General features: G+C 39.3%; 1 protein-coding gene across 3 annotated transcripts in view; it reads right to left on the bottom strand.

Annotated features, from left to right (window-relative positions):
- LOC113137367 (single-stranded DNA-binding protein 3) overlaps positions 1-19,567 on the bottom strand; it is a 34,093-nt gene extending 14,526 nt beyond the window's left edge. For all 3 annotated transcript variants that reach the window (XM_026319013.1, XM_026319097.1, XM_026319183.1), the window contains exons 1-4: positions 19,294-19,567; positions 13,686-13,758; positions 12,890-12,951; positions 9,815-9,899 (exon numbers count right to left, since the gene is read on the bottom strand). In XM_026319013.1, coding sequence (XP_026174798.1) covers positions 9,815-9,899; positions 12,890-12,951; positions 13,686-13,758; positions 19,294-19,349 — 276 coding nt within the window. In that variant the 5' untranslated portion in view covers positions 19,350-19,567. The remainder of the gene's footprint in view (positions 1-9,814; positions 9,900-12,889; positions 12,952-13,685; positions 13,759-19,293) is intronic.
- Positions 19,568-19,751: the final 184 nt, after the last annotated feature.

The raw sequence follows: 19,751 nt of genomic DNA, 5'->3' as shown, positions 1-19,751 counted from the left end.
AGCAGGCAGGGGAGAACTGCAGGCTACAGGACCAGAACAGGGAGGGGGTTTAAGACCCAGGGGAGGGAGTCACTCTCTCAAACACGTACATACACTCACACACACAACCACTGTTACACCAGCACGCACACCTAACGAACACTACATCCACGTGACACATACTGTATGCATGGACAACAATGCATACTACCAATTACACGCATGTACACAAATTCACTCGCCGCCCTTCTTCTCATGATTATCTGAAACTAGCACACATAAAAACTGAAACATCACACATATTCACAATGACACACACACACAGACACACACCTCCCCCCATCTTTATGCTAATTCTGCTAGTGAACATGAGCAGGCCACTGAGTCCCTGGGGAAGAAGCAGGGTCGGCTGCCTTTTTCTCTCCTTTTCTATCCTCTTTCCCTCCCTCTTATCCATCTCTTTCCCTCTCTTCTTCCCCACACTTTCTTTCCATCTTTTCCCCATGTCCAAGACACTCTTCACTTATTTTCCTGAAATGTATATATACATTAACACATACATAAATACACACCTTCCTTGTGCCCCAAACCCCTGTACTATTCCTCCCCATCAAAACCTCTCCTCCCCTCAGCCCCCCACTAGGGTGTCAGCAGCTTGCAGAAGCTGTTGCTATGGAGACAGGTCCTATCTGCACTCTGTCCCCCTGGCATCCCCCGCTCCAGGAGCACAGAGCGAGAGAGGGAGAGACTAAGAAGATGCAGGAGACAGGGCACAAGAGTGAGAGAGAGAGGAGTGAGCGAGTTAGAAGAGTGAGGCAGAAGAGGAAAAAAGAAAAAAGACGATAGCAAAGGAAAAATAAAGAACAAAATGTTACAAGCAGAGACATTTCCATCCATAATCAATCACTTGGTCATATTATTGTTTTTAGACTATTAATGACAAAAAATCTACTCATGAATTCCTCAATTTGCAAAGAGTAAAGGTACCAAAAGCAAAGTGTAAGACAGATTTAGTATGCATTCGGTCTTTATTAAAACCAACTGGCCTGGGGAAATACAAAAGGATTCAACTGTGCTTTTTTAGTTTTTGTAGTGGCACCCACAGTACTGCCTATATCTACCTTTCCATTTAATCTCCGCACTCAGAAGCGCGAGATGGTTGGAAAACCTTGTGACAAGAATGTCTCTGTGAATCAGAATAACTCAATTCCCAAAGAAAATAAATCAACAGGAATTTGTCTTGTTGACTTTGTTGCAGGTAAATAATGACTGCTAATGCAGACAGAACACACAAGTATGGGGAGGAAGCAAGTGTACCTTTATGCAGAAAAACAAGTTAAAGAAGAAGTACAATCCAAAGCAGACATTAGTGCAGCACTAATTAGTTGATAAAATGAACAAGAATGTTTGCAGTTGAATTGAATTATTCATTTTCCAGAAAAATGTAGGGAAAAGTCTATAAATGAAGGGGTGTGCAAAGAAATGCTGGATGGCAGCACAACTCGAAACACGTTTAATGCCTGACATGCAGGAGGATGGAGAATAATAAGTTTCTTTCATTGAAGCTGGCTGAAAGTTCAACAAAACCCACGAGACACATTTTCAAATGTCTGAGAATATTTTACACGGTTTAAACTGTAAACCATATTTTAATGGCCTTCCTCTGCAGCATTGAACAAACACGGTGTCAAAGCATACAGGGGATATATCTGCACAAAAATAATATTCAGTAAGTTTTAATGTTACCTGGTTATCAATAATACAGTATCAGGATCAACAGGCTTAAAATGTGATTCATCACTGTGGCTGCAGTAATTCTAAATGGAAAAATGCTAACTATGGCATTTTTAAAAGTGTAATAGAACATGTCAGTATCAGATATTTAAGGATGTAGACAGTGGCTCACTATATCAAGTAAAAATACACCAACTATGTGCAACAGCTCACAATAAATTGAATTATGATTTTAATTCCCATTAGATTAATAATTAAGTAAAGAAAAATCCATCACCAGCATTAAAAGTTAAGTATTTAACTGGTGTCTTTCGTAGTTTGTCCTGCTTGTTTTCCAGCTATCCCTGCCCCACCCACTGCTGGTTACCTGGATCAGCTGTGTTTAGCCAATCAGAAGCTGAACATACCTCATCTGACATGATATCTTTCAGCAATATGGGTTGCCCACCCCTGCTTTACTGCATGTCATTTCACTTAATCTCCTCAAGCTTTGCTGTTTCTCTCTACTGTGCACTTACAAAACTGAACCAGCACTAAAATAACTAATCTGTAAATGAAAAAAAACTTCCTACAGCTCAAACTTTTCAAAACTGCTGAACATTAATCGCTTGCATTGTCTTTTTACGGAAAAAATACTGATTCCAGTTTCTAATGTGAAACTTCACAGATTTTCTTTATCTTATATGGTACCTGTAGTAAACAAAACTGGATTTGGGTTTAGGATTGTTGGTTGTATCAAACAAGTGCCAACTGATGTCAACTGTTTGGGAACTTCTGATATGTTTTCTATGATTTTACAGATACCAATATAAATGGAAAACAAAGAAAATATATTTGCATGTAAAAAACAAAAATAATTAGCAGTCACCAAAAATAACATACAATTTACAGACAGGTTTTTGTACAAATACAGGTGTCAGTTGGCTGCAAGCTCTTATGTTAAAGTAATTTCACTACTTAACTCTGACAGGAGTTATCAGGTTTAGTCTGTGAGAAGCCGGTTTAGATCTTGCTTCAGTCTGAAACACTGCAGACATGCAACCAAACGCTACAATCTTTGATTTCTACAGTAAGCATTCATACAGCATCAATTGAAACAATTCAAAGTACCATGTAATAAACTCTTTCCACCACTGGCATTTTTGTGGCAAAATATTTTAAACTCAACAGTATCTTAATCCCCATTTGTGGCTCCTTGTGAGGACACCATGTCTTTACTCTTTCTGTAGTACAAACCTACAATGTTGATGAATAATCTATTAAAGAACAAAAGACTAATGATCTGATTGGCTGGTACAGTACAGTATGTAGATGGGCTATACAGGAATAGCATTGATTCCTCCCTCTCCACTTCCCTCTCCTTCTCTCACCCATAGGACCTACCACACAGATCAATAGTGCTCAACACATTATTGACCTCCGCCTGATACCTTTCACAGGGATAAAGACAGAGACATAAACACTGGATGAAAGAGGGGAGAGGCACGGAGAGACAGCAAATGTATCTGTGTGTGTGTCTGTATTTATGTGTGTGTCTGCCTGGAGAGGGTACTAATCTACATTCTGGTTCACACTGATATGCACCTCATCACTGTCTCCTTGACCTGCTGTCCTTAGTGCAGAGCGAGAGGGAGGGGGGGAAAGGGGAAGGAGTGGAGAGGTAAAGGCATGAGGATGGAAGAGAGTGAGAGTGTAGAGACGGGAGGGAAAATAGCTGACTGTGGTGATCTAGCTAATTTATCAGCCCAGTCAAAACAGTATGTTTCGCTCTGGAGCAACAGGATACGGCTGCTACTCTCACTGTCACGTCTGACAAACAAATGCACAAACACAAACACACACATGCACACTCTCTGAAAGCCCAGCTGGTCCTCCAAACTGGCACGACATGTGCACCAAGCACAGACATGCTTCACCAAAAGCTGCTGCCAAGGTAGCAGTACTGAACCAGACAGGCAGACTCGTGCACATGCATGCACACACTGGTTGACAGCACTAATACATGCTGCAGACACAACATCCACTTAGCCAACACTCCAGAGAGAAGGCAGAGAGGCCAAAAGACAAGTATGAATATAGCTTTGACTCAAGAAGAATGTGCTTTGTTTATTCTCTGTAGTACAAAAGAAAATATAATTTATTGCCACACATAAGAAACTACCTCATTTTTCATGACATACATCAATCTGGTGTCTTGACTCAGGGCCAGTTTCAGAATAACACCCTGTTACAGGGGCTTGGACCTGGTTCATTGAATTCAGGAACACGGTCTCCAATCACCAGACCACTGTGAAATTTCAGCCTTAGAGCACTAGTTTTGGAATAATATAGATTAAAAATACAGTATTTTACTCAACTTGTGGAATGGATTAAAATTATGAAGTAGCAGAAAATTTGCATAGTATGTTAGACATCAGGCAGTAAAAAACTGTTTTTAAGACTTTATCACACAAGCTCATCGTCAAGTTTAATGGACCTCTTTCACTTCTTTCTTTGATACTTCTGGTGGCAGAGAAAGGGCATAACAGGGATTAGGGCACACTGCATGCAGCTACGTTTGGCAAAATAGAGCTGTTTTGTATTCAGATGTAATTAAGAATTGTTTGGTCTTAAAGTACACGTTACAAGTTGTTCAACATGCTGGATGATGCTAGTGAAAATGGCAATATATCTGTGAGCTGCTTTTAGAGATTTTTGAAGATGAATAAAAAAAAAAAACAAAAAAAAAAACGGACATATGGCGAGTATAGAAACCTGCAGCCACAGGCAGCCTATAACTGAGGTACATAACACAGATGAGTTCATATGGTTTGTGAACATTTGAGGCAAAAGGGGAAAAAAAACAAAACAAAAAAAAAAAACTAAAACACCTAAGAGGTATGACAATGTACTGAAAATCCCAAAATGTACACTAAGAAATTATGTTTCTGGTGTTTATATTGATAACATTTGTCTCAATCTAATAAAAGTAACAAACAGGTATAATTTTAGAACTATTGCATTTTAATAGATGTAAGAACCATTATTTTACTAAAACAATAGTTGTTTTATTTTCCACAGATGGCCAGTTTTGCATAAAATTGTCTTTAGGTGAAACACTCATAGAGCTCTTACAGTTAATTTAAAATTAAAAAAACAACATAACATTTTTCTCCCTTTGTTCCCTCTCCCTCTCTGTTTTGACATTTGCCCACTCAGCTTCATTTTCAAATACCTCATCTGTCTCTTGGTTGTGTCTTCAAGTTGTCTACACTGCCCTCTCCTCCTCAGTGCTACTAGGCATTGTGGGTAAACAGTTAGATTAGCCAATCAATCTTCTCTTGGGAACAGAGGTAGTAGTGGGGCTGAGGAAGGGAGGACAGGGTCAGAGAAGAGACAGAAAGAAAGAGGGAGGAAAAGGAGGAGGAAAGCTGAAGAGAGGGAGAAAGTGATAAGGCAGAGACGAGAGAAATGAGAGGGGGCGGACTTGTGTGTTGGGTGAAGTGAAAGTAAGAGAATGTAAAGGGGGTGCAGGGTGGGGGAGAAAGAACGGTGGCAACGAGCAGGAGGGAGGAATGATGTAGATGTGGGGGTGTCGCAGAGAAACCATAAGCTGCAAGAAAACATGATGCGAACAGGCAGGAGTTGCACGAAATGAAATGGAGAGAGGGAAAGAAGAGTGGGAAAGGAGTGTGAGAGAAGTGACAAACGTAGGCAGATGTGTAAAGAAACAGTGAAGAGCAACAGTGTAAAAAATAGTGAAAGAGTGTGATGAAGGAATTGAGAAGCAAAGCCTTAACATAACTGCAGATTTACCACTACACATCAGTGGTAACTTTGGCACCTGATTCTAGTCAAATTTCAATCATTTTGGTCTAGTTTTTGTCAGTAACATTTTACTCTTTTTTCCTGCGTTTTTACAGCTGCTGCTGTTTTTTGTTGTGTACAGTTACCATGGTTACAGATGTTGTTCTCTATGGCAAGGTTAGTGGAAAAGGCTGTTTATTTGTTTACATACCATCAATGTAACTGCTCTAAAGATGAGCGAGCGTTTCAGAAGCTGTGGAGTAGCTACACTGTTGGATTACAATATTACAGTTACATCTCTTTAGTGAACATCTACAGGAAGCTACAAATGGCTGCCTGCCAGCCTTAATCCTGGACCTTACATATTCCCTTTGATAGCAAAAAGATATCTCACTGATAGTAATGTTAACATTACACCTACACTCACAATACTTTCTTAAACGATCTTATGTTTTCATAAATTCCAGGGTGTTGCCTGCATTTTGTAGTTTTTCAGCTTTTTTTTTTCTTTCTCTTCTTGTCAAGTCGACTGTAGATGAATTTAATTCATAAACCAGTTTGCTCCAAGAACTGGTAACAACAGGTGATGAAGACGGAACATTACCAAATGTAAGATCCCTCTTTGTAATGACATTGCAACAAATCAAGAGGCTAAATCAACCTTCAGATTAGATATTTGGTGCAGTGGAGAAAACGATTGCACTGATCAGGTGCTACAGTTTATGATTCACCATGTGCACTGTATGCATGTGGTTGAATTAGAATTTGCACTGAGGCGATGATTACTTCATGTTTGTCTCTCACATTTATGGACTGCTGAAAAATACAAAACAAAAGCTAGTATCCTAAATACCCCTGGTCATTGAAGAGAAAAAAATGAATGCTTAAAGTAATACATCAAATAAACATTAAAAAAAATATTTATTACATTTTCACAGTTATTTTATTGTGTGAGTGAACCAGTCAACTAGAACTGTTTTACTTCAATATATTTTTCAAATTTCTATTCTTTCAATGGTAAAACTGTATTAGTGGAGACATGCCACCTCAACTGACTTCACTAACAGTGGTGTAGAGGTGCCAATTTATACAGACAGGGCCATTCATTTAAGGACCAAGTTCACTGTTTAGGCCATAATTATATAACTAAACTGCTTCAGGTTCTAGTTGGCAGCACTGACCTACTCCACTACCTGATTTCCTCGGGGAAACCCAGAAAACTCAAGTAATTCACAAGAAAAAAGCAAAGCTTTAAGGAAATTTTTAAAATGCTTTAACTGTGTAGCGCCAATGTTTTTTTTTTCTTCTTTTTTCCTGTTCAGGTAAACATTTTGTGAACTAGATGTGACTTGTTCTTCCTTAGAGGTCTGCTTTCCTGGTTGAGAAGTACTGTATTAAAACTTCTGAACTGAACTTACATGAAATGCATACTGAAAATAGGACCAACTAATTTAGAAATCCAAATTTCTTAAACCTTTATGGGCCTACCTGGATTTAACACAGATTAAAAATTAATGCTGCTAATCAACCAGCTAATTGTTGTACGACATGATGTCTGAATAATGTAAAATGTGTTTCATCGTCCGTTAATGCAGGAGATAACATGCATGCCAGTTGAAATTAATGGAACGAACTAAAAGACATGTAGGCTATATAACGTGAAATGAGAGTACAAAATTAACTCTGGGTCCCAATTATGTCTGTTAATGAAAGTGTACAATTCATAAATTACACCTCATCTTTTGTCTCTTGCTTTACAACTTCACTTCATCTAAATGTCTAACAAAAAGACATATGTCAATGTCAGTTTCATAGATGCATTACAATAAAGTGAGGCACTTACAACCTCAAATATAAGTCATAATGTATGTATCATTTAAGATACATAAAGCCATTTAAACCTTGAATAAAAGACTGTACTAACAGATCAATTAAAAACACATATTACTATTGATTGGATCTGTATATGAAAGAATTTGCCCCTGTCTGAACTATAAACCTGACTCTTCAGTGAATCAGATTTTTAAAGCAGCTACTGTAGATACAAGCAATGATAAACTCAAAACTTCAGGACCAAATTACTCTTAAGGTAACTGTCTAACAACCTCTGCATTACCTTTTTTGACTAATGTCAGTGTCAGATGGAAAAAAGCCTCAACTGTAACCATAAACCTTTGTTGTGTCTTTACACCCAGAGAGCACTGTGATAATTCTTCTTAAATACTGACTTGCAATCTAGCAATCCACAAAAGACTAACAAACTCTTTTGAGGTAAGGTGAATTTTTTTTTCTTCTGATGCCTATAACCGACTTATTCTTTTGAAACCAGTAGAAAGAACCTGTGCTCAGAGACTAGCCTCAGGGGGCTGGAGCCAAAATTAAACTGGTCTTGTCTCCTTCGCTTTATCACTTTTAGAGGAGCAGACAGCAAGCAACCATGTAGCACGCCCATCTACATTTACACGCACACCAGGGTTAACTGGCACGCTGGCACTGATGGTGTGACCCTCCTTCTTTGGGCTGGTTGCCAAAGATGCCCGACATCAAAAAATACAAACACACATTCATGCACACACACACACACCCACACAAATCCCTGGCTTAGCCTCGGCCCAGTGCTGGGATTACCGGATTAGAACTCTATTCCATTATCTCCCCACACTATACAGCGTGCACACACACACTTGCACACACGCACACAGATGCACCGTCTTGGGCAGAGAGTACAGGCTGAAGACAGACACACAGTGTCAATCACAATATGACATTTAACACACAACAGGATATAGTTACAGATTCTCCTCTCAGTCTAGAAAAACATCTCTTTACATTATTATTGAGCAGCATAGTGGAGTTGTTCATTTCCATCTGCAAAAGACATGGACCTGTGACGACAAGACAGTAATGATTTTGAATTGTCCTTACGTGAGACCCTGAACAATTATGGAGTCTAGAAACACTGCTCCATAGCTGGCCCTCACCTCCCTTCATGCACAGTAAGACAAGAAAATTCAAAATTTCTCTTTCAACAACCAAGGAACTCAAGGATGCACACATGCATAAAAATGATTTAAAAACAGAAGAAAGAAAAATAAAAAATTTAAAAAGAGATGCACAACTTAAAAAAAAGCAGAAAAACCTTCTCTCGAATCAATTATTTTTATATATTCCAAAATTACAAATTGCATTGAATGTGCCTTAAATTCAATACAGCATACATCACCCTTTAGCCTTAGAGCCTCCTGCTTAAAACTGATATAATGATTTTCTTTCATGACTTCCTAGACATTAGGAATTACAACGTGGCTGGAGTCATTTTGGGTGCCCGTTGTTCTGGACGTAAAAGTCCCATTCATTTTCTCCACAAAATAATTTAAACGTTCTAGACTTAGATGGAATTTCCCCCTAGTTGAATCATGAACGCTAAAGATGAACAACTGTGTTAGAAAGTACTTCGCTACTTGATAAGTCAAAAGTACAGGTTTGTGTACATAAAACTTTCAGGTACAGTAAATTTTTGTTAAAACAAACAAAAAAAAAAAGATAAAGGTTACAGTATTGAGAAAACTGTATAGCTGGCTCCACTTCGGATTAATTCAGCAAGGATAGCAGCCAACTGGAACAGAAACCTATATGATCATTACAAGTCAGCCTATCACATATAATGAATGATGCACTGCATAAGGCCCCACTTATTAGTTTTTAGTAAGTCTGTAAGTTTTCATGGCATTAACACTGCATTTGTGATGTTTTAGCTGGATGTATAAACGTTGTTAGTTTCACCTTACTTCCATCTCTCTTGCTGTTAGATCTGTTTTCAGCCGTTTTACCTCTGTAAAGTTGGTGACATAATGCAACTTTTTCTTGTGAAAGTTTTGATGCAACATGCTGCCCTGCTATAGATAAAACCATCAGTTTAAAGCCATTTTCAAGCAAATGTGCCAAATACTCCTCAATTCCAGTTACTAAAGTGGTAAAATCTGCTACTTTTCCTTGTGTTGTTATGTTAAACCGATTATCTCCAGCTTTTGGAGTTTTGAGTCATGTCACCTTCAGCTTTAGGAAATATTTTCTCACTGCTTTCTTACAATTTACAGACCAAAAAATGATCAGGTCATAAAAAAAAAAAAAGATTTTAAAATTCAGCTGCTGTTAATAGTTATTACTGAAATATTTAAAGATTCTCCTACACACTTGACTTCATAAAAACACGTGCACAAGTAGACATACAAAAATTCTTGAGTATGTAAAGACATTGATTGCGTTTCTGTAAAAAGGAAGACATGGTGGCATGAAGAACCCATCTGTCACTTACATAGTCATGGAAGGCCTTGGCCTCACTGGAGTGCTCACATGTCTCCCTTCGGTCTGGAGCTGCACAGTACAAATCCCAGAATACACTGAAAACAGAGGAGGAGTGGGAAGAGAACAGGTCAAAGGTTACCAAACAGAGCAATACAAGCAAATGTGTAATAGCTATTCATATCTCATTCACACACTCTCACTATCTCCCTAGTGCTCTTAAACTGCCTCTTACACACTTGAGGATCATTCTGAGAGGGACACAATGCCAGTGTCGCCCTCTCAAATCAACCTCTCACTCACTCAAAATACACAGAGACACACTTTCATTAACATACTTGCATGGGCGTTTCATTGACTGCATCCATTTCTCCACCCCAAACTTTAACTGTGACACTGACTTAAACAAAAGGACAAATATAAGCCTCAACTCAACCTGTAAAATACCATCTTGTACTGCGAAAGTTTACTCATCATTTAATCTAATACAAGTACAGACATCAAGAGCACAACTATTCCTAAACTGTTTCATGCAAGCTTCTGCTTGAGTCTGTTTGGACAACGTTAAATCACAAACACCTAACAACAACGCTGTGTGCTACCTATATAACAAGTTTTATTAAATCAGTCAATGTAGTGATTTAGTGGAAGTGCTATAAACCAAGTGAAACAGCAGTACAACTAAAAAGATGACTAATCAGGTAGCCACTTCACACTCATGCTGAATCCTGAACATCTGAAATTTTTCATACTTTTCTGTGCTTCATAAGACAGTCATCTATGGGAGGCTTAGGACAGTGAGCTCTAGTCTTCAGCTGTTTAGCACATTAAGTGGAATTTATGGGATATTTTGATCTTGAAAGTTAACTTATACTATCATTTAACCCTGCTCCATGAGAAGGTCAGAGTGCATGGTTTAGCCTCAGAGGAGCAGACATGATAAGGATTGTCAGTCTGTTAGTTGACTTACACCTTAACCTAGGAGAAATCAATTTTATTACAAGCCCAAACAAGAAGAAAAGAAATAGGAAGAAATGGAGAAGCTGTATTTTTTTCTAAAATCCTGATTAGTTTGCCCATAGTTAAAAGATCAAGCATAAGTATAAAGTTACACACACACACACACACACACACACACACACACACAAGACAAACCATTTTATATTGGTAATAATTACAATATATCTCTTATTTGTGTAAGTGAAGTACATCTATGTTTAAATTCCTAATTGAATAAGCAATCAGACTTATTCTTTACCCAAGTTTGTATGCTTCCAAATTATAATTCTGTTCTTTCATTTTCTCTGTATTAAAACATGTCCTTGGTCTCATATTGCTGATGGTGCTCTATAGGCCTGACATTTATTTTCTGACTCAGCAGAGCCACCCCCTGAGGTGAAAACTTTTTTTTAAGACCATTTAAGAATATATTTACACATCTGTAAATATAATCTGTAATTTTAAATCCACAGGCTTTCAAATATTTGTTCCTTTGTAATAAGTACAGGGAAAAATTCAGTGCAATATCCTACAGCAACACAGACATACTGTAGATAAATGCAATTTATTCGTGTCCATGTAAAATGTTGAATATTTACTTAAAATATAAGGTGCATCAGCATTCAGCTGAATTTATTTTTATTTAAAGGATAATGCTAGTGATATTGCAGACTTTCTTACTGTAATCAAATCTGTATTAACAATATATTAATTTTGCTAACAAGTAATTATTGAACAAATGGGCTTATAGTGCCATGGGTAGGGTAGGGAACTTAGAAAGCATTAAGAGAGACAGTTCGTTTTGGGTGTTTCAAATGATTTCCTGGCAAAAGGAAAAGTAGAAAATATCACCAACTAGAAAATTATTAAATAGCTGACGCAAAATTAGATAAATATTGCATAGCAGCCAATATATTGTGAAAGAGTAGGACATTTTAGTAACCTTTACATTTAAGCTATGATTAACTTCTAACATCGCTTTAACATTTACTTCCTCTTCAACTTACAAAGCTTGAAATTTCCAGTATCAAAACTACAGTTATACTGATGAACTGGACTCTATCCAATTGAACCTTATAACTAAAGGTAGAGGGTTTTGTATTGTTACATAGGAACCACAAGTAATTCCTCAATGGTGAGTATATTCGCTGGGTCCTCAAGAACATGTTATCATGTATCATCAATACGCTCAAAATAAGTTAGTTTGGCTTTATAAATATGGTAGTTGGTAGTGGAGACTATTTCCATTTAAAAGTTGGTTTTACAGAAAAACATTTACATGTAAATGCCCGTTTTTCTGATTTCTCCCAATAACCAGCCATGTTGTGTACATGTAAACAGCATGAATGGAGACCATGTGTGACAGCGACGTCCAAAAACAAGTGAAACTGCTGATTTGTGCTTAAGGTATTGACCCTAAAGGTCAAATCTTAGCCAGAGGCAGAAATGATAGGGGGGCAGTGGAGGGAGAAGTGACACAAAGGAAGCTGGAATGCAATGGGTTAATCTGCTAAGAGTCCCTCTCCCACATGGACAAAGGAGAAAAGTGGGAGGTGGGGGGCACACAAAGGGTGACGAGAGGGTGAGGAGGAGGAGGGGAGTATTGGGGAGGAGGAGCCCATTCCGTAACCATCTGGATCTATTGTTTCAGGACCGGGGGTGAACGATGGTGAACTGGAGGAGGGGACAGGGTAAGACAGGGAGGGAGGGGTCATGCCCTCGGTGAGTCTGGTCAACACCAAGGCTGAGACTCTTCAGACCTCCCACCTATAGAAGTCATTTTTTGAGTCATGAATGAGAACAATCACCATGACTTATATTAAAATTTGGTATTTTTCAGGATCTGAATACTTCAGATGTTTTATGTTTTATTCAAATTTCAATTACGACTCCTATGAAAATTCAAATGGATACTGTTTGTGCGTTTTATGTAGGGTTAGGATAGACACAAGAGCCCTATCAATGAAAGTATCTCAAAGGGAGGGAGAACTCACAGCAAACTGAGACATGTAAGTAAACAAGTAAATAAAACAAACAGGCTTATCTGAACAAACCAGGAGTAAAAAATGGGCAAAGCAGCAGGACCTACCACCACCATGAATGGAGAAATCCAGGAGGCTCCCCTAACGTAATATTCTTCTCCCATCGAATCTGGAGGAAAGCAAAGGAGAGCAGGGGAGGAGAGAAGAGAAGTCACTTGTGGCCACTAGAGAGAGGATTATGTCTGCAGGTCCAGAGGTTAAGAACATATAATCAGTCTGTCTCAAACTGTCAATAGCCTTGGACGTGAAGATAGGCATCTTTCTGACTGTCGATTTCCATCTCCCTGGCTCTCTTCCCTATCATGTCTCTGTCCTGTTTCCCTTTTTACATGAACAGCACACTCATGAAACCAGGGAATAACGCCACCATTCATTGTTAGCTTGTTGGGAGGCTTGGAAATGTATACAAACAACAATGTTCTTCCATAAGTTTCCAATGTACACAAACAACTATATCTGCAGCTTTTACACCACGCCTCACCATGGTGGATACTGAGCATGATCCCGTGTAACTTTAGAGGATTTACCAATGAAAAATTGATGGAACACCTTGCACTCAGTAATCATGTTTAGCATGTTTGCACCGACAATGTATGTCTGTAGTGGGCTAAAAGTTGCTGTAAAGTTCTAAGGCAGGGTTAGAGTAAATGCAGCTTTTATGAATGAAAAAAGCAATTTCACATTTGTAAGTTAGTGTTAGGGCCCATGTTTCAGGTGACATGTTTGACATCATTACTAGACATTTTTAAACCATCTCTTATTCATAGTTTTAAATAAGAATTTTCACAAAAAAGCATGAAGAATGATAGGCTAGGTAAGTTAGAACTACAAATGCCATCTTACCTCAGACAGGAAGGTCTGTGCAGACTTCTGTGCTCCCACATGTAGCAGGTACTCATACACGTATAATGCTAACCTACAAAGGAGAAGATAGAAATGTTAAAATTCAGTTTCGTTATTTCTCAAGTACATCATTCTTTTAGATTCTATAAATTTAACATTTTATTGTTGAGGGGGTCCAACATCCTGCAATCATGCCGTAAGTGACACTCAAACACAGACCTACAAATTATGACTGAAAAGAGCAGAACAGGACAAATAAGAATGAAGTGAGTGCTTATTTTGGTTCATCACACCATAAATTACTGAAACAAACAAATAAAAAGGACACATCTTGTTTTCTTGTATGCTGACTTTCTTTATTCTGTTTATCCCCAATTGATAAAAATACTAGCTCTATAAATGTTCTTTAAAACCAGTGATGCTAAAGAAATTCCTCTCAGTACCCTTGTTGATACTTGCAGCAACTTGCTTGCAGACTGAATAATCGCTGTACACAAGTCAGTGCAGTCTCAAGGCTTGTGTTTGACCAGTTAGATACATTCGGTTCTGTTACTTGTACAGTGATAGTCCCTGGTTAACTGTTACTACCTCAGGCCTCAAGAGACTTTCTGGGGGACAGAAGCCACGACACAGGAACTAAAATTGGCTCTGGGTTCTTTCGGCTGAGATGAAGGTAAAGCTTCTGAGTAGCTCTAAAAAGTTCCTAGGTTGCCTGAGATCGAGGGCAGTATCATCTCAGCGGCATCTCTGTAGTCTGTGCAGCTGTTCCACAACTGCCTTTGCGCATCTTAATAAGCTTAAGCACCCAAAGTCCTCCAATTAAAACAGAACCTAAAAAACATCCATCAACCTGTATAAAAAAAAGGTGCATTCTGATTGAATAACCTACATACTCACAGACATAGGTACAATCAACAAGCATTCACACTAATTCCAACAATATTTTAAAAGCTCTGAGACATTTAATTTTGTAATAAAACAGACCAGTCATACTTGAAAACAGTAATCTACCAGGGTCTTTGAACAGAATCATATTGTGGAGTGGGAAACCCCCAATGGCCCAACACTGTACTCCTAACTCCTTCACTTAATGTTGTTTAATAGGCTGTTAATGGACCATCAATTGACCGGCGGCATGGATATGACAGCGCTCTGTGTGCCCAGAGCAGACAGTCCTCTGACAGGCCAATAAGGTCCTAATGAGGAGGACAGTAGCTGGGTGTCATAGTCGCCATCATTAGTCAATGAACTGATCAATGAAACACGGTTTTGAGATAATCAGGATGTTGTGTGGTTTGTTTTTAAACACTGACAGGCTTTTTGCCTTTCTAATCTTGTTTTCTCTTGTACTGTTAAATGGCAGGGGGAAGGTAATGTCTGTTTAAACACATTAAGGGCATTAAAGCCTCTTAATATAAAATATAGTTGTGGATGGGAAGATGATAAGCTCTAACACCATGTTTTAATGAAATTAAACAGAGTAAATATTAACTGCACTCAATTTACCAGTGAAGAATTAATTTATGCATTTCTGCATCATCATATTTCTACAGGGTCAAACCTCAGGGCGCAGAATTACGCACCTCCCTTTCATAAAGGCTGCTTGCTTGACAACATGTATTGGCAACTGCTTATGAGACAGAAATCAAACTAGATCTCAATAATTGGTTGATTAATCATTTGAAAAATTAGTCTGCAATCATTTGGATTTGGAATTATAGATTAAAGGTAATTTGTAAGTTCTCACGTATGACTTTGCTGCTTTCCTTGGTTTGGATAAAACAAGTTCTCTGATAATGTCACCATGTACTCTAATAGATTATTAGTTTTTTTCTCTATATTCTGTTGATTTATTGATCAAATGATCAACTGAGAAAAGAAATGGCAGATAATATTAGTTGCAGCCCTAATCAGAACAGAATTTCAAATCCAAGTTTCTGAAGGGTAATTAGGCATGAATAGATATGTTTGTTGAGGGGTTTCTCTACTTTTATGGTTCTTCTATTGTATGTTGTAATATTTAATTGTTGTCTTTTGTATAATTGTGAATTTTAATTGTGCTGTATGCATTTTTATGAATGCCCATTTTGAGTCAAATGTTGCAAATTAGCTACAGGTACAAAACTCCACGATATATGGCATTATTATGCACATGTTTAAAATGCACATTTATGTTTGCAGCTTAAGAATTTTATGATTACACATTACAGGCAAACTTTTAAAGACATTTCAACATTTAACTGTCACCTATGTAACTCCTCCACTTGTTAAAGTTAAAGAGGTGACTGAGCATCAACAGAGAGCTGAAACAAACTTTTCTTTGCAATTCTATAGTTTATCTGTAACCATAGCAGTGGTTACAGTCAAGTCTCTGTGGATAATGACATCCACAGATTAATGTGCAACAGAGGTCTTATACTATAAATGTGTCAATCAAATGCGACAGTAGTTTCAATGTGCAGCAGACCATCCTGTTCTGAAAGCAATAAATAGCTGAGGGTGGGTACTCTTCCAGATAGTCACCCAGATAGAAAAACATACATGAGGCAGGCAGACATTCTGACATCCAGATGTGATTAACACTGTTTATTGACATTCAACTGTAAATAAACCTATCATCCTGTACAACAATAACATCCAGCAGCAAGAATACATCCTGGCTGCATTAACCTGCTTAATTAAACACAGACAGCAGGGCAGACTGGTTGTGTTATATATGGCTGATGCTTTTAAGAGGGTAAAAACTGCAGTTCTGCTACAACACAAACACTTGTACACTTTAGCCAGGGGAATCTGACCATTTTCTGAGGCTCCTGGCAATTTGTAGGTCACAAAGCTCCCTGTGACCGCTGGTGTAGACTGTAAGTCACTGCCACTTTCAGGTCAGTCTAGTATTAGGCCACACGCCTGCACAGGGCATATGCATACATGATGAAGCATTTTACCTTTGCACTTTGTGGGCTAATAATCACACTTGGAAGTCCCAACTACACTAGGATTCTTCTGTCTGTAGTGATTTAAACAGTTTAAAATACTTGGCAAAGGCTCAGAGGAAGCTTTACAATACAGTAAGTGCTTCAAATATTGATACCGTCTGTAACTCCCTGTACACTGCAGGTTTACTGGCTTGCTTAATAAATGTACAGCCTTCTATGGCAGCTTAACTAGTGGGGAATAGTCAAGAACTTTGTCTGGGAATAGGAGGATCACACTGCAGATCCCCTCAAGAGGCCTTCAATGAAAATTTTATGTGTGTTGTGTGTGTGTGTGTGTTTTTGTGTGGGTTGCAAAAGGGTCTGCGTGTGCGTGCAAGTGGCTTACTGCATTATTAAAGCTCAGAAGCTAGCTCATTGAAAAGGAAGAGAAGTTTGAAGAAGAGGAGAGAAGGGAGAAGCTATTGAAGAGTGGAGTACAGAGAAATGAGGAAAAGATCATTTTGACTGGGACATATAAGAGAGCATGCCCCGCTTTTATAGAGGAAGCAACTCTAGGTGGTACAGAGGACCAGAGGAGCAGTTAGGTCATAAGACACTATGACAGGAAAACACCGTAGCTGTGGTTGCCTCAGACAGCCAGAAGGTGAAAGTATATTAATGAAGTAAGCTAAATAATATGAAAGCTAGCTTCTACAACCTTCGGTCCCTGTTTTTTTTAAGGTTATCTGGCCTGGTGACAGCAATGTTTTACATCATATAGCTCGAGTCACAATTTCTACATTTTCTCCATTCTTCATGCTGAAATAAAATTTTCTCCCTGCATCACACCATGTAAAATGCCCTGACCTCCCTCTCTGCCACCCCCTCTTTATGTCCTGAGACGGGACATCGGTGCGTGCATACACTTACTCCCATAGAGTGAGAAATCTCCCTGATGTACACCACCGGCACACCTGACATCCTGCCCGAGGCTCCCGACAAAACCCCCTATTTAAACATGGATGAGTATGCCCACCATATCTCCCTCTCTTCTGTCTTTTTATTTCTCTTCTGTCTCTCTTGACTCTGACGCAAAGCTGAGAGCAGCTGCTTCAGTCTGTCTCAATAATTCAAGACTGAAGTGAGGGACGAGGACTTTGAGGAGCAGCAAAGGATGGGAAGTGAGTTACGAGGCATATGAAGACAGACATTAGAAGAGAGACGCATGAAGAATAAGAATAGAGATTATAGGCTCACAACAGAGTAAAGGTAGGTGTGGGTGAGGTGTAATGAGATGTCTGCTGATCTTCATGCAAACATACAGCATTCTGACAATTCTGTCCCACATCAGTTCCCCAACCTGCTGACTGGCCCAGTGAGTCGGAGACTGGGCATTTTACTGGTGTTCAGCCTCTCTGCTGTGAGGAATACAGCCACGAGCTTTCACTTGTGTGGATGCTCTTATCTCTTATTTACCTCTGGGCTTTTCAGCTGCAGTGTAACAGTAACTATTACAAACCATCAACACAACACAATGCACTGTATCAATTAAATCTAACAAAGTTTGATGAAAACATGGACTTAGTTGGCTCTGTTAAGTGTGGCTATCAGCAAAGGAAGTTCTCTGCAGATACTGGCTTTTATTTCAGGTGTAATGCATGGAGGTTTGTGAAATTAATATTTAATTTGAAAGCTCTGTGGCTTGTTAAAGTGGTTGTAACCGTGCGGCATGTCTCTGCTGAGCGAACAACAGGCATCGAGACAGAGGCATGCAGACAAAGGGACTGGAAGGCTACAGCTCCACAAGCTAACGCCACCTAAGTTTTCTGACATTTCGCACAAAAAAACCCAGTGCGAGGGTCTGATACAACAAGCTGTGGTTAACAAGCAGTTTTCCCCATCCTTCGCACAACTCGGGGTACGCTTGAAGAAAATCTGTACGGGCCACAAAAGTTATGAGGAGCAGCTCCTCTTGCACGAAGATCGCAGCCGTGGCTGTCCGCCGACCGAGCACACACACACGGATACAACACCGCCAGCGCGCCCGTAGACCGAGTATGAATGTAGAACAACTGTAGACCACGCTCCTGTGATATTTTTTTAACAAAGCCTCAAACAGCTGTATACTATTTTTACCTGCTGCTTCTGCGGGGCAACACACACACACAAAAAAAGCCAGCTAGCTACAATGCACAGCGTCACTCCAAATGCATTGTTCCTCACGCTGGGGCGAGGGGAGACATGGATCTTAAGTGGGATCCCCATCAATGCTCCGCACACACGCACAATTTAGCTCCCCCGATGCACATTCATGCGTTATTACTGGAAACACGTGCAAAGACTCACTCGCTTGCAGAAGTGGTGCAACTTCAGTAGCTAAAACTAAAACTGTCTGCTCCGTGTTGGAAAGAAACCAGAAAGAGTGAAACTGGTGGTGAAGCTAGCTGCTTGGGCTAACTTAGCAGCCATGCCTGTATAGTTGGAGGATGCCAGAGGCAGCAATGCACGCAAAGTGGCAAACACAGCGAATAAACTATCACAGCATCACTTTTGTGGCTTGTATGTTAAGAAAAAGAGCTTGTTGAACACGCCTGCCGCTCGCTGGAGCTGCCTCACATCAGTTAGCAAGTTTAGCTACCTAGCACACTCTTCTTGGCTGAATGTCTGTTGTGACAGTGCAATAATTTACTTACTTTTCTCTTGCTTGGCTATCGGATGGGACCACAGCTCCTTTACCTTTGCCGTACATCTTGGAGGCTGTTCTGATACTTTATTTTATCCCACTCGACACCTGTCAAAGAAAGCTAGCAGGAAAACCTACTATCTCCATAGCTACCCAGTTAGTGTTGTCTCCCTATCTCTCTCTTGCGCTCTCTTTGCTCCGGTTTCCTTTTTTTTCTACATCCCCAACATTGCCCACAAATCAGGCAAGGTTTCAGCCGGGGGAACTTGAAACAGTCCACTGGTGGAGCTTTTTTTTTTTTTTTTTTTTTTTCAATCGCTGTTCCTGGATTCAGCTCACGCCCCCCCTGTTGTGAGACGGTGGGGGCTTCTTAAAGCGACAGTGTCTCAGTTTTTGTAGACTTCACTCAAGTTCAAGTTGTTTTCTAGAGGCCTTTTAAGTTCAGGTCCTACATCACATTTGCGTTCA

Source organism: Mastacembelus armatus, chromosome 22 (genome assembly GCF_900324485.2).
Source record: "Mastacembelus armatus chromosome 22, fMasArm1.2, whole genome shotgun sequence".
NCBI lineage: Eukaryota > Metazoa > Chordata > Actinopteri > Synbranchiformes > Mastacembelidae > Mastacembelus > Mastacembelus armatus.
Note: the sequence above shows the minus strand (reverse complement) of the source record. Positions and strands in the feature narration are given on the sequence as shown.